Genomic DNA, 15758 nt, shown 5'->3' with positions numbered 1-15758 from the left:
TTCCAGCTGGATGCCCTGCTAGTCATGTATTAGAGTGCATGGTTTAACGTTCTACTAGTCCTCATCATCCACTAATATTTTATAAAAAGTCTAGTATTATTACTTATTGAAAACATAGACAAATAAATCTTAAAGTAATTCTTAGAAACCCAGGAGGTTCTTGAAAATCAATAGGTTAGGAGAACCAAGATGGCGGCATAGGTTAACGCCGGAGTTTGCTGCTTTGAACAACTACTTCAAAAGTGAAACCAAAAAACGGAAGGGACATCACCCAGAACCACAGGAACGCTGGCTGAGTGGAAGTCCTACAACTAGGAGGAAAGAGAAACGCACACGGACACTCAGAGGAGGCGCAGTGGTGAAGTCAAATTCTGAGGTGCGGAGTGCGCGGAGCGGGCTGGCGGCGGAGGGCGCGGTTGTTGTTTTCAATCAGGAGGGAGTCGCAGACTCTGAGCTCCAGATCCGGGCGAGTCTTTAGGGACCCAGACTCAAACGGGAGAAGCGGGACTGTCTGGCTTCGGTCAGAGCGAGTGCAGCTTTCTCTCCCAGCTTTGCAGCGGGTGCTGGGACTCAGAGAGGCAGAGCCCCTGGGGACAGGACTGAGAGCCGCCATAACTGCTCTCTCCAGCCCACCCTGTTGATCCTGTGCGACCCGCCCCGCCCAAGCCCTGCACAGAGGCATTTGCCGGATAGCCTCAGGCAAAGGCTAGATTAGCACCTCCCTAGAGGACAGAAGTTCTCTCACTGCTGACACAGCTGATTCTCATAGCCACTTGGCCTGGAGGTCAAACCCTCCCTGGAATTAGCTACAACAATCAAGATTTATCTATAAGACTGTGAACAAAGACCACTAGGGGGTGCACCAAGGAAGCATAACAAAATGCGGAGACAAAGAAACAGGACAAAATTGTCAATGGAAGAAATAGAGTTCAGAACCACACTTTTAAGGTCTCTCAAGAACTGTTTAGAAGCTGCCGATAAACTTAATGAGATCTACACGAAAACTAATAAGACCCTCGATCTTATATTGGGGAACCAACTAGAAATTAAGCATACACGGACTGAAATAACGAATATTATACAGACGCCCGACAGCAGACCAGAGGAGCGCAAGAATCAAGTCAATGATTTGAAATGCGAAGAAGCAAAAAACATCCAACCGGAAAAGCAAAATGAAAAAAGAATCCAAAAATGCGAGGATAGTGTAAGGAGCCTCTGGGACAGCTTCAAGCGTACCAACATCAGAATTATAGGGGTGCCAGAAGATGAGAGAGACCAAGATATTGAAAACCTATTTGAAGAAATAATGACAGAAAACTTCCCCCACCTGGTGAAAGAAATGGACTTACAGGTCCAAGAAGCGTGGAGAACCCCAAACAAAAGGAATCCAAAGAGGACCACACCAAGACACATCATAATTAAAATGCCAAGAGCAAAAGACAAAGAGAGAATCTTAAAAGCAGCAAGAGAAAGAAACCCAGTTACCTACAAGGGAATACCCATACGACTGTCAGCTGATTTCTCAACAGAAACTTTGCAGGCCAGAAGGGAGTGGCAAGAAATATTCAAAGTGATGAATAGCAAGAACCTACAACCAAGATTACTTTATCCAGCAAAGCTATCATTCAGAATTGAAGGTCAGATAAAGAGCTTTACAGATAAGGAAAAGCTAAAGGAGTTCATCACCACCAAACCAGGATTATATGAAATGCTGAAAGGTATCCTTTAAGAAGAGGAAGAGGAAGAAAAAGGTAAAGATACAAATTATGAACAACAAATATGCATCTATCAACAAGTGAATCTAAGAATCAAGTGAATAAATAATCTGATGAACAAAAAAAAAATAAGAAAATCAATAGGTTAGAAGTACTATTCAAAATTGTATTAACAAAATTATAGGATATATTCAGTGATGTTCACTCTGCCTATCATGGCTTATTCAAGTATATACAGTTCTTTGATCACAGATTATTTGTTCAGGTGGCACAAATCTCTCAGACAACAATAAGACTGAAGAAGAATGAAACCTGAAAGACCTTAATACATTCCAAAATTTCCACAGGCAATATATACCATTAAAGCTGTATTGAATTTTGGAAACATTTATTGAATCCTTGTTTATGTTCTGGATCCCAGAAATAATCATATAACCACTTATATTTGTCCAAAACATTATCCTTATTCACAGTGTTAAAAGGACAAGGTCATTTTCAGATGTGTCAGTTGGCTTTAGTGCTCTGCAAGAATATTGCAAACCACAGTCTTCTGATTTTTCTCATATATTAAATGATTCTTATTCATATCACTTCCAAACAACTGACCCATAATCTTCATAAGACAATTCTTCATTATTTACCAATTGAATAATGTAAATACCTGTTTTAATGTAATATTAATTAACACAAATGATAATGATGATCATGAACTCTTCTAAGGAAAAAATCATTTAACGTAAGAATCTTAATTCCTATGGCATTGTACAAAATTAATCATGAAGATAATTGTGAAGGGTTTTTTTTTTCCTAAGCAAAACAGAGGAGGATTCACCTGTATACAGCTGTGCTGATTTTCCTGGCCGGAACTATGCCTGATCAGAGAAAAATTTACTGCAGAAAGATCTACAGTGAATAAAAGAATAGGTCTAGAATCTAAAAGATATGCCTTTGAATATCGTCTTTATCATGTACTAGCTGGATGGCAGTGGGCAAGATAGATGTCTCACCACTTCTTATATCATTTTAAAAATTCAGATAGTCACATGTAATTGACATGCTGTTACAGGAAATAAATGAAATTATGCATTTTAAGCCCTTCATATCCATATCATGTCTAACAAATGAAATAGCTCACATCGTGGTGGTTTATTGTAGTCAGTGGCCAATGTTTGCTCTTATTCTATTCTATGGCTAAGGATAAAGACAATCCCAGTACAGTAACTAGGGCATGGTTTTTCCTTTTCTGAAAGCATCCTACTTTTTAGGCAGAAAATGACCACTAATGCCTTCTCAGCATTTCTATTAACTTCACCCTATCTATTACAACATGGTCTCCTCCCACATGTCAATTAGCATAAACAATTTATTTCTCCAACAATCCAATGAAAGTATCTCTAATTTGTATTCAGGAGTCAAAAACAAACACAAAAAAACCTTCCACATTATTTAATTCACAACCTTACAGCTCAAAATAAAAGTTCTCTGTGATCTTTTTGAAGAAAATTCCCATGAATATAGCTTTGTGACCACGAAGGTGTTTGCACCAAATGTATCTAAAGTACACAATGTTAAATTCTGAAATGCCATCAACAGCACCATTGTCAAGTACTAGTGCTAAGTGGGCATGTCAAGTGGAAGTTCCACAATCATTATGCTTAAGTTATTTCAAGACATGTTATTTTGAGGACCAAGTGGCTTGGGGAACACAGGCAGCAGAATCCACAGTACACCATGCATGGGAAGACTCTCTCAATCTCAAAACATAAAGAAGTATGACTTTTCCTACCCTAAAATACTTCCACACAGTATCATGGCAGGTGCCATGAATGGAAGAAAGTATAATAAATGCTCAAAAAATCTTCCAAATACAATAGAGGAGCTTAATGAATTAATTAGGAGGAGAACAGCAATGGGTTCAACAGGCAATTGGCAAACTGGTCTTATATTAGGAAATAAAGGAAAAATGTCTAAAGCAGCTGAAGACTATGAAGAAAATGAGCTTGAAATCATAGGGGCATTAAAGACAGAGAAGTAAAATCATGCCCAAAGTCAAGGAGAAACTCCACCCACTATTTCAAAGAAGCACACCATTGATTATAAAGAAACAAAATGGAAAGAAGGATCTTTTACCCTTTGAGACAGCATGGAGGGACCTGGAGAGTATTATGCTAAGCAAAATAAAGCAGTCAGAGAAAGACAAGTTTCACATGATCTCACTTATATATGGAATCTAATGAACAAAATAAACTGTTGAAAAAAATAGATCCAGAGACACAGAAGCATGGCACAGACTGTGACGCCTCCGAGGGAAGGTGTGGGAGGGTGGACTGGTGAGAAGAGATCAACCAAAGAACTTGTATGCACTTAGGCATAACCCATGGACACAGACGGTGGTGGAGGCCTGGGGCAGTGGGCAGGGGAGGGCTATGAGGGGTCATTGGGAGAAAAAAAGGGACATATGTAATACTTTCAACAATAAAGATTTTTTTAAAGAAACAAAATGCTTTATAAAATGAGGCCACCTCACCAGCCCATGCCCATTAATAATAGATGAATTTATGGATTATAGGAAGGTAAGAATTTAAACATGTTTGAACTCAAATTAACTAAATTATAAAGTTATGCATTATTATGGCAATGCGTAAACATAATAAGTGGAGGCCACCACTTAGAATTTTAAAAAATGGGTAGGAAGAATGAACTTGCTGCAAAATTGAGAAGTAGAAGATTAGAGCCTTGCCCATGTACTTCATTTCTTGTCAGTGAACCTTGCCTCTTTCCAGACTGAAACTTATGCATTCACAGGAAGCTTTAGCCACCTATTTCATTTTTGTTATTACTGAGTGGAAGTGTGTTCATGAAGACTGTAGGGAAAAGTAATAAAAATGGCTGGACTTCCTGTTTGCTTTAAAATAAGCCATCGCAAGAGAAAGGACAAAACAAATAAATTAAGCAATAAACTTTTCATTAAATATTGGCGAGCTACTCTGTAGTTGACATTAATGGCCATGAAATACATGCCAGAATTACTGTACTTACATTCCCGCAAATCTCCTGTTGTTCTCCGTTATCTCTAGAACCAGGAGGTACACTCGGACTGAAGGCCATGAGGTCCGTCTTGGGCGGCCCCTCCCCAGAGCACGCCCTCTGCGGCTTCTGCTGCGAAAATGACCAGCTCCCCGCCGCGCTGGAGCACACCAGCACCGGCTTCCGGGGTCCGCACCAGCCCTCGGTGCGCGGCGCGGAGCACCGCAGCGCTGTGTAGAGCAACAGTGTGAGCACCAGCAGGCTGGACACCGCGCAGATAGCGATGATCAGGTACACGTTCACGTCCACCAGCGCCGACCCTGAGCTCTGGGCACCCAAAGAAGCTCGCGAAGAGGCCTTAGGCGCCTGGGCGCTGTCCACCAGCGACAGCAGCACAGTGGCCGTGGCCACCAGCGCCGGCTCCCCATGGTCCTTCACCAGCACCAGCAGGCGCTGCCGCGGAGAGTCCGCCTCGTCCAGGGCGCGCGTCGTGCTGACCTCGCCCGTGTACAGCCCCACGCGGAACGGGCCGCGCGCACCACCCGCCGCCGGCAGCAGCTCATAGCACAGCCACGCGTTGTAGCCCGAGTCCGCGTCCACCGCGCGCACCTTCGCCACCACCTGGCCCGCGCCCACCGACCGCGACACCAGCTCGCTCCCAGCACCGCCCGGGCCGCCCGGAGCCGGAGGCAGCAGCGCGGGCGCGTTGTCGTTCTCGTCCAGCACGAACACCTGCAGCGTCACGGTGCTGCCCAGAGGAGGCTCGCCCGCGTCGCGCGCGCTCACCTGGAACTGCAGCAGCTCCAGCTCCTCGTGGTCCAGAGGCTGCAGCGCGTACACCTGGCCGCTCTCCGCGTGCACCGACACGTAGCTCGACAGCGCGCGCTCGCCCACCCGCCGCTCCACCAGCGAGTAGGACACCCGCGCGTTCTCCTGCGCGTCCGAGTCCCGCGCCGACACCGTGAAGATGTGGCGGCCGGGCGGGTTGTTCTCCTTCACGAACACCGTGTACTCGGGCTGCGCGAACAGCGGCGCGTTGTCGTTCACGTCGGCCACCTCCACGGACACGCTGGCTGTGGCCGACAGCGAAGGCGAGCCCCCGTCCCGCGCAGTCACTTCTACAATGTAGTTCGCCACGCTCTCGCGGTCCAGGGCGCTGTCCAGCACCAGAGAATAGTAATTCTTGAAGGTGGACACCAGCCTGAAGGGGGATTGGGGTGTTAACGAGCAGGTCACTTGCCCGTTGACACCGGCATCATGGTCGGTTACACTAATCAAGGCGATGACGGTCCCCACCAGAGCGTCCTCAGGAACAGGAAGTGAGAGTGAAGTCACTAGCAACTCCGGAGCATTATCATTGATGTCCACGACTTCTACCAAGATGGTGCAGTGACCAAACATTGGGGGGCTCCCATTATCAACTGCTTCTATTTGCAGCTTCCATAATTGAGTTTCTTCAAAATCTATTTTTCCATTTACTTTTATTTCTCCGGTGACTGGTTCTATGCAAAAAGTTGCTGCTGTATCCGGGGAGACATCAGCTGCAAAGGAGTAAAGAATGTGGCTATTTGAAGCCTCGTCCAAATCCGAGGCGTTAAGTCTAAGAACCAGCGTGCCGTTCCTTGTATTTTCCAGTAGCTTCACCCGATGGACTGCTTTGTCAAATACTGGGGCGTTGTCGTTTGCATCCAGCACTGTGATCTGTACTTCTGCAGTACCTGTCCGCTCAGGTTTGCCCCCGTCTGTTGCTTTGAGCACCAAGAGGAGCTCCGAAGCGACTTCCCTGTCTAAAGGTTTTTTTAGTACCAGTTGAAGCGGTTTTACCTGGTCGTCGCTGGTCGGTACTTCCAGAGAGAAGTATTCATTGGGGCTCAGTCTGTAATTCAGCAGAGCGTTCGCCCCGATATCTGCATCCGAGGCGCCCTCTAGCGAAAAATGAGAGTCAAGAGCCCTAGCTTCGGAAATAAATAGATTTTTGTGTGTCGCTGGGAACACCGGCGGGTTGTCGTTAATGTCCTTCACCTCCACCTCCACGTGGAAAACCTGCAGCGGCCTCTCCACCACCACCTCCAGGTGGATGCTGCACTCCAGGCTCCGCCCGCACAGCTCCTCGCGGTCGATCCGAGAATTCACAAACAAAATGCCATTCTGCAGATTTACCTCCAGGAGGTCCCCGCGGCCCTTGGACGCCACCCGGAACAGGCGCGGCACCAGCTCCGCCAGCTCCAGCCCCAGGTCCTGCGCGATGCGGCCCACGAAGGTGCCGTGCTTGGCCTCCTCGGGGACCGTGTAGTGGACCTGGCGGCTCCCGGTCTCCTGAGGAGCGAAGAGCAGAAGCGACAGCAGCAAAAACCGGGTTCCCTCGTCACCTGATCCTGAAGCTAACATCATGCCTTGGTTCTGGTTAGTAAATCATCATTTCGCGAGTAGAAAGGTGTAGTCCTTTTGAGATATTTCTTCCGAGTCTTTATTCCTGAGGTCCCAGATGATCTTAACAATATGGGTGCGCTTGTAGTCTTTAAAGCTCCGGAAAGGTGGAGAATCTTTCTGATCCTGGGAATAATAGTTTTCTTTGTTAAAACAATCCTCTCCTTGGAGAACAACGACATCCTGTGGCTCAAAATGGAAGTACGTTTGCGTTTATACTGGTGTTTCTTTGACTTACATGGTTTCTTCTGTGATTCCCTTCATACTGGTCCATGGTTTTCTTTGTGGGCCTTTAATTCCTTATATAGTACTTGTGTGTGACCACTAGATCTTTAAAGGTGGGTGCGTCTTATAAATTAGAATTCCAAGAAGAGTTTTATCTTGCATGTGGACATGTAAGAGAATGTGCTACCACACAACTATATTATCATATACATGAAGATGAAAACTCCATGTTGTAGGTTACTAGTGATACTGGTTTTTTAGACTTTTTAGAAATTGATCATTTTGGAATTAGTTCTTATTAAGTTTACTCCATTGCTAATATTCTATAATTTTCTATTGCTTGATCTTTATACTATGTTAAATTGTTCTAAACATTTAGTCCAGTTGTGTAGAGGGTAACTCAGGATGCAAGTTACCTCTTTAACATAATGATATTTCAAATCAGTGCTAAATATGTAAGCTACTTATCAGTTCACCCAAATATTTAATTGCTTTCATGTTAATGAATTTACCAAGTACTGGTTTCTGGAAATACAAGGGATACTCATCGTTGTCTCATTTTAAAGCTTTTTTCCAATTCCTGTATCTGCGCTGGATGAATGCTGTTGTCTCCACCCTGAAGGACAATTTAAATTTGCATTGCATCCATTGCTATTTGTAAAGATAACCTCTTTCTAATTAAAAAAAAATACACACCACTGAGTCAGGAATTCAAGTTATAGTTGCCAGTTTGTTTATACCCATTTTATTCCAGAATTGGCTTAAGGAGAGTGTGGTATAAAGGGTATTCTAAATCCCATTCATTCATTCAATTTTATTTTCCTCTCTTTATCTCAAGTACAAAAAAATACATTGAGATTTTCATAACTGTTATCAATTACAATAAAGTTTATCATGTTGTCTTTTTAAAATAAAAATATTTTAATCATTCTCAAGGCTGTTAAGGAACAACTACTCAATATTTGAAATCCTTCCACTAAGATGGCAGCCATTAGGAAAACCCCAAATTTTTCTACTAACAAAAACATTGTATGTGGATACCCAAGGGAATCTAAGGTTTTATGTAAAAGTGTAGTCTTCGTTTGAAACACTTTTTAAAATGCTGATTCAGTGAATCTATGCCAAATATTTATAATTCCAACTACTTCTAAGACCAACATATTTGCCCTAAAGAAAAGCAAGAAAATTTTAGTACATGAAAGTGAGGAAGGGAGAGGGAGAGAGAGATAGAAACATCAATGACGAGAATCATCATCCCTGCCTCCTGCATGCCCCCTACTGGGGATTGAAGCCATAACCCCCGCCCCCATGTGCCCTGACCAGGAATCAAACCATGACCTCCTGGTTCATGGGTCAATGCTCAACCACTGAGCAACACTAGTCAGATTATTATGCTGCTAGATAAAATCCTAACTTGTTAGGTTAATATTTTTGTGAATACTTGTATTTAGAAAGAAAATATGTTTAAAAGAAAGCAAAATGAAACAAATGGCACTAAATTGGTAAACACATAATTCTATGTTTCATTAGTACCTCACATCAAGAGTTATCTTTAGACAAGGCTTTTCTGCAGAAGGAAACACTGATATAAAGGTCTGAAAGAGAGGGCAGATACAAGAAGAAGGAATTCTATACACAAGTTGAAATACTCTGCATAACTTATCGTCTATAATCTCTAAAGGTTGGAGACTGGCCATGGAAAATATTAACATTGAAGACAATGCCATTCTTAAATTCCTGCCACAATTCTCTCTTTTAGTGTTTCTAAACTTCAATAGAGGTGTCAGTTTTTATTAGAAGCTATTTTTGATGTACATAGAGTAAACATTAAATCTGCATACAGAAAGGAAAAGATAATTGCTTAAAAAAAAGGGTCAAGATGCATTACTATTTGGTAACACTGAAATTAATAAAAAATTTAAAATAAAATTATAGATACTGGGTAACAACCAGTTTCAGAAAGGCATAATTAATAAGATAGTATCGGCCACCATGCAATTTATTTTATTTATTTTGCTTTTTGATTGATTTCAGAGAGAGGGAGGGAGAGAGAGAGAGATAGAAACATCAATGATGAGAGAAAATCATTGATCCCTGCCTCCTGCACACCGCCTACTAGGGATTGAGCCTGCAATCAGGGTATGTGCCCTGACCAGAATTAAACCTGCTGGTTCATAGGTCAATGCTCAACCACTGGGCCACAGGCAATGCAATTTAATTGTTTTGCATTTCTGAGTCTATATCATCCCAACACAACCCTGTTTAAGATGACTAGAGAATTATCAAACTAAATTGCACTATGTGATATCAAAGCAGTAAAAAAAACATTCTACAAAGATAATTCCATTTTCTTTTGAAACTTCTAATATTAATTTGGGTGAAATGAATCATTTTCAGTCTTCTAAAATAAAATTGATTTTCAAATGCTCTTCATTAGTAAACATAATCATAACTCCTTCCTCAAAGTTGAAGAGCTAATGCTTGAATAATAAGCAATGCCTCATTCTACTAAACAATAGGATACTGGGTAAAATTATATAAATAAATAGGAATTATTTTCTGCTGCTAAAGTAAGTGAGTAATGTACACCGACACAGGTACCACCACTCCAAAATAAAAAAAATTTTTAAATATAAAAGCTTAAAACACAACTTAATTCCATAGATTAGAACATTTTTCTGAATGAACTTCCTGTTTTCATGTGGTACTATTAAGAATAAAGTATAAACATTGAATATTAAAGATCTATTATGCATTATAAGTTATGTTACACTGCACATATTCTTTACTTAGGGAATAGAAAGCACACTTTTACCAGGAAGAAAATTGACCCGCTCAGTCTTTTTGTTACTATAACATGGTCATTTTAAAATTTAGATTTGAAAAATAAGTAAACTTGTGAATTAAAGTGCTAATCCTACAAACATTTATAACATTAAAAAGTTACAGGCTTATTTTAAAGCCCACAAAAACATTAAATATTTGTAGTAAAAATATAAATAAGTTCAGGATAAATGACATATTTTTTAAATTGAAGTAACCAGCAAAAGTTGATGCACAGGGTACAATAGACAAAATATAAAATCAACTTTTAAAATAAAGTATGCTACAATAGGTATTTCTAGATATATTTCAGGCATTATAGAAATATGCTATACAGACCGAGGATGAAGGTATCCCAAGACATGTATTTGACAAGGAAAAGGTGGAGAAGTAAAATATCATTCACACAAAAATATGAAAATTAAAAAGTAATACCCACCTTCCTAGAGTGGTCCCCTCCAATAAACTGTTCTTCCGTTTCCACCTCTGGTACTGGACACGGTGGAAGGCTGGGGCTGAAGGCCATGAGGTCCGTCTTGGGCGGCCCCTCCCCAGAGCACACCCTCTGCCGCCTCTGCTGTGAGTAAGACCAGCTGCCCACCGCGCTGGAGCACACCAGCACGGGCTTCCCCGGCCCACATGCGCCCTCGGTGGGTGGCGCAGAGCACCGCAGCGCCAAGAAAATCAGCAGCGAGAGCACCAGCAGGCTGGACACCGCGCAGATGGCGATGATCAGGTACACGTTCACGTCCACCAGCGCCGCCTCCGCGCTCGCGGTGCCAGAGGACTCTCGCAACGAGGCTTTTGGCGCCTGACCGCTGTCCACCAGCGACAGCAGCACAGTGGCCGTGGCCATAAGCGCCGGCTCCCCGTGGTCCTTCACCAGCACCAGCAGGCGCTGCCGCGGAGAGTCCGCCTCGTCCAGGGCGCGCGTCGTGCTGACCTCGCCCGTGTACAGCCCCACGCGGAACGGGCCGCGCGCACCACCCGCCGCCGGCAGCAGCTCATAGCACAGCCACGCGTTGTAGCCCGAGTCCGCGTCCACCGCGCGCACCTTCGCCACCACCTGGCCCGCGCCCACCGACCGCGACACCAGCTCGCTCCCAGCACCGCCCGGGCCGCCCGGAGCCGGAGGCAGCAGCGCGGGCGCGTTGTCGTTCTCGTCCAGCACGAACACCTGCAGCGTCACGGTGCTGCCCAGAGGAGGCTCGCCCGCGTCGCGCGCGCTCACCTGGAACTGCAGCAGCTCCAGCTCCTCGTGGTCCAGAGGCTGCAGCGCGTACACCTGGCCGCTCTCCGCGTGCACCGACACGTAGCTCGACAGCGCGCGCTCGCCCACCCGCCGCTCCACCAGCGAGTAGGACACCAGCGCGTTCTCCTGCGCGTCCGAGTCCCGCGCCGACACCGTGAAGATGTGGCGGCCGGGCGGGTTGTTCTCCTTCACGAACACCGTGTACTCGGGCTGCGCGAACAGCGGCGCGTTGTCGTTCACGTCGGCCACCTCCACGGACACGCTGGCTGTGGCCGACAGAGAAGGCGAGCCCCCATCCCGCGCTGTCACCACCACCTCATAGTTCGCCACACTCTCGCGGTCCAGGGCGCTGTCCAGCACCAGTGAATAGTAATTCTTGAAGGTGGACACCAGCTTGAAGGGGACATGCGGTGTAAGGGAGCAGGTCACCTGCCCATTGGCGCCAGAGTCACGGTCAGACACGCTGACCAAGGCGATGACAGTGCCCAACTGAGCATCCTCTGGCACCGGGAGAGACAGCGACGTGACAACCACCTCGGGTGAATTGTCATTTTCATCCAGGATTTCCACTAGGACAGTGCAGTGACCAGCCATTGGCGGGTTTCCTTTATCTGTAACATCTACATGTATTTCATAAGCGTTACTGTCTTCAAAGTCAATAGCATCATTTACTCTTATTTCTCCCGTCCTTTCATTCATTAGAAATTTCCTTCTTATGCTGGGTGTAACCAAGGAGCTAAATGAATATATCAATTCCTTGTTTATTTCTTCATCTGCATCAGAAGCATTTAGCCATATTACCAACGTTTGGTTTGGTGCATTTTCATACATCTTAACTTCATATATGGATCGGTCAAATGTTGGGGCATTATCATTGGCATCCAACACCAGGATCAGCAGAGAAACAGATCCAGTAAGTTCGGGTTTGCCTCCATCAGTTGCCGTTAATAACAAGAAAAGCTGAGGATTTTCTTCACGATCCAGCAGTTTTCGTAGCACAAGTACCGGGAATTTGCCTTTGTCTTTCTTGTTTATAATATCAAGAGCGAAGAACTCATTTGGGCTGAGTCTGTACGTAAGCTTTGCGTTTTCTCCAACATCCGCATCAGATGCGCCTTCTAGTGGAAATCGAGAGTCAAGCAGTCGAGTTTCCGGTATTGCCAGCTTTTGTTCTGAGACGGAGAATACCGGGGAGTGGTCGTTAATGTCCTTCACCTCCACCTCCACGTGGAAAACCTGCAGCGGCCGCTCCACCACCACCTCCAGGTGGATGCTGCACGCCACGCTCCGCCCGCACAGCTCCTCGCGGTCGATCCGAGAATTCACAAACAAAATGCCATTCTGCAGATTTACCTCCAGAAGGTCCCCGCGGTCTTTGGACGCCACCCGGAACAGGCGCGGCACCAGCTCCGCCAGCTCCAGCCCCAGGTCCTGCGCGATGCGACCCACAAAAGTACCGTGTTTGGCCTCTTCGGGGACCCAATAATGGACCTGGCAAATCCCGATCTCCCAGGATGCGAGGAGCAGAAGTGAAAGCAGCAGATGGTCGGTTCTCAGGTCGCTGGGTCTGTAAACCAACATCATACATACTTTCCCGGTTTTACAAATCCATGAATCAGCGGTCTAGAAGACTAATATGCTCTGAATTTTCCTGTTGGGTTTCTCACGTTCAATTATATCGAAATGGCTGAGATCTCAGAATGACGCTCCTTCCTGGTCCTTGAGAATCACAGGATTATGCCTTTGTTCTAAAAACCCATTTTGTGGAAGACAGCGACATCCGGTGGCTTAATGTGTAAGTACAATTCCATTGGTTACCTTTTTCAATCAAATCTTTTTCTTTTCCCCCCATGATTTGATACTTCAATTCTGCAAGGGCATAGTTCAGCTGCAGGAGGCCCCTCCACCAGCAGGCACAGCCTGCAGCCAGCTCTTCATGCTCACGATTCAGGGGCACAGCCTCTCCCAACACAGACACACTCACTCCTGTATTCCAAGATGACCCCAGGGTCCCACAACCCTCACAACCTGCTCAGCTGTCCTCATCCCTACCCGTCCTTCAGGTCGGATGGGGAGGAGGACAGTGCTAGAAGGAGGTGGCGGTGACTGTGGTAGGAGAGGAGTTGGGGGTCTCCATAGGCTCTGGTGGGCCTCAAACAGTGAGAACTTCAGGGGCGCTGATAGGGTGTTGAAACCCTGGGGAAGCACAGCTCGGGCCAGAAGGAGACGCCCTCCTTGATATTGTCCAGGACAGAAAGTGCCGTGTACATGAAGCCCCGAAAGGCCTAGTTGTCATTCTCACTGAGGTCCATGTCCTCTGGACTGTCCACTCTATTTTTACATATCTGTATCTCTATGGACTATCAAAGCTTCACGTTATGTCTCTTTTGTGAATCATAACAATCATTGTCCATCCCCAGTACAGATCCCTAGCAAATGTAGAATCTTGGAGAAGTCATTCTTTCCCTAACCATGATTATAATTTCATTAGCTAAATTTGAATATACCCTTAATATCTGCATAATAATGAGTGTACTCATATTTCATTGGATAACAAATTTAGGTAACTTCAATTTCTGACACAATTCATTTCTCTTTGTCATTATTTTGAGATTAAATAAACCTTATTCAGACACTAATTTTAAGTATCAATTCTCTGTGAGGTGTTTGGATATCCTAAAAGAGAATACTAGCTTCAACATCAGAAATTTCTCCATTCTGATTTCTATTTCCCAACTTACTAATCATGTGACTTGGGGGAAATAATTTACACAACTACTTTTATAACATTTGTATAATAATATGGTGGTTGTGTAAATTAAGTGCCTAGGATAGTACCTTAAGGAAAGTGAGTGCTTCATAAATGGCTATTAGTCTCAGGCCTCAGTGTAGCCACATTTATTTTCATAATGCTGGAGACACAGATTGGTTCCTTGGGGAAAATTATTACCAATATAAAATTGTCACTCTACAGTGCCTTCACTAATGCTACTGCTCAGGCTGAGTAGAGGCTCCTGTTTTTAGGAAAACATAAAAGGCTTTTATTGAGAAATCAGTTATACAGAACGAAGTTTCACTTTTTTATGTACATCTTACATGGGCAAAAAGAATCTTAATTATGATTATAAATAAAATAATTCAAAAATGTATGATTTTTCACTTTCATACACAACTACTTTCATCATTGTTATGTTTAAGCTTTTCAAATACCCCAAATAAATATTTTTGGAATTATCAAATTGTTTTGTCTAGCCACTGAGCCAAACCGGTTAGGGTGGGGGATGACATTTTTAGTGCTCCTTAATCAATATAACATATTCAAATAACTCAGCCCAAGCTCAAGTAACATATGGAACCTGAAAAAAAAAGTGCAAGGACAGAGATATTTGAAGGTATAAGTCTAGATTTAAGGTGAATTGTGCTGACAGACAGGTTTTACCATGGAAGTTCAGAGGCTCTTTAAGTTTTAAAAGAAATAAAATAAAAGATTGTTTTGTAGGATGTACCAAACATGTGTTCTATAGAATTAAATTTTTTAAAATTATTGAAATATGTATTTGGAAAAACTAAGTTACTTACATTTTCATGGTTATACTACTGTGGCTCTATTCTCAACACCACTCCAATCTTGTTCCACTGAGTTTTTAATTAAGGAACATTGTCTAAAATACCTAACGCCCCCTAACCGGTTTGGCTCAGTGGATAGAGCATCGGCCTGTGGACTGAAGGGTCCCAGGTTCGATTCCAATCAAGGGCATGTATCTTGGTTGGGGCATAACCCCAGTAGGGGGTGTGCAGGAGGCAGCTAATCGATGTTTCTCTCTCATCATCGATGTTTCTAACTCTCTATCCCTCTCCCTTCCTCTCGGTAAAAAAACAATAAAATATATTTTAAAATACCTAACACAATAAAAATATAGAATAGAAATATAATTGCATCACAAAAACTCCACATACGTACAAAGGAAGTTTTTAAAATATTAATTAGAAAACAAATGCTTGAACTAACAATAGCGTGTGAAGAACCACCAACTTGAAAGGCACAAACCACAATTCAGGAAATATAAGTTTGCCATGTAGTGACTTTACAGCTGCACCACCTAATATCCAGATTTCTGTCTTTTGGAATATTGAAGAAAAAGTAAATACTCATATAAACTGGTAGAGGTAATTAAGTTCCAAACTATGAATTTTTAGAGAACTCAAAGTGTAGAATATAGGTAGATCTTTAATGTCCAAACTTTATATCATTACCAGAAGTTTTTGACAGATAGGAGAAAGATTTTTGA

General features: G+C 43.7%; 2 protein-coding genes across 5 annotated transcripts in view; both read right to left on the bottom strand.

Moving 5' to 3' along the window:
* Nucleotides 1–15758, bottom strand: part of LOC132235739 (protocadherin alpha-C2) — a 158141-nt gene that overhangs the window by 101996 nt on the left and 40387 nt on the right. Inside the window, exon 1 of one of the 4 annotated variants that reach the window (XM_059698610.1) lies at nucleotides 10657–13153. The exons of the other annotated variants lie outside the window; for them this stretch is intronic. Coding sequence (XP_059554593.1) covers nucleotides 10657–13053 — 2397 coding nt within the window. The 5' untranslated portion in view covers nucleotides 13054–13153. Of the gene's footprint in view, nucleotides 1–10656; nucleotides 13154–15758 lie in introns of those variants that run through there. 4 annotated transcript variants of the gene reach the window in all.
* On the bottom strand, nucleotides 4698–7444 carry LOC132234429 (protocadherin alpha-10-like). The gene has a single exon (XM_059695405.1). The coding sequence runs from the start codon at nucleotides 7131–7133 to the stop codon at nucleotides 4698–4700; it is 2436 nt and encodes an 811-aa protein (XP_059551388.1). The 5' UTR covers nucleotides 7134–7444.

This window comes from Myotis daubentonii, chromosome 5 (genome assembly GCF_963259705.1).
Source record: "Myotis daubentonii chromosome 5, mMyoDau2.1, whole genome shotgun sequence".
Taxonomy (NCBI): Eukaryota; Metazoa; Chordata; class Mammalia; order Chiroptera; family Vespertilionidae; genus Myotis; species Myotis daubentonii.
The sequence above is the reverse complement of the archived record's forward strand: the minus strand, read 5'-3'. Positions and strand labels throughout refer to the sequence as shown.

Bases quoted from the DNA above. Each gene is read 5' to 3' on its own strand.
- LOC132234429 (XM_059695405.1), bottom strand. From the start codon at position 7,133: ATGATGTTAGCTTCAGGATCAGGTGACGAGGGAACCCGGTTTTTGCTG.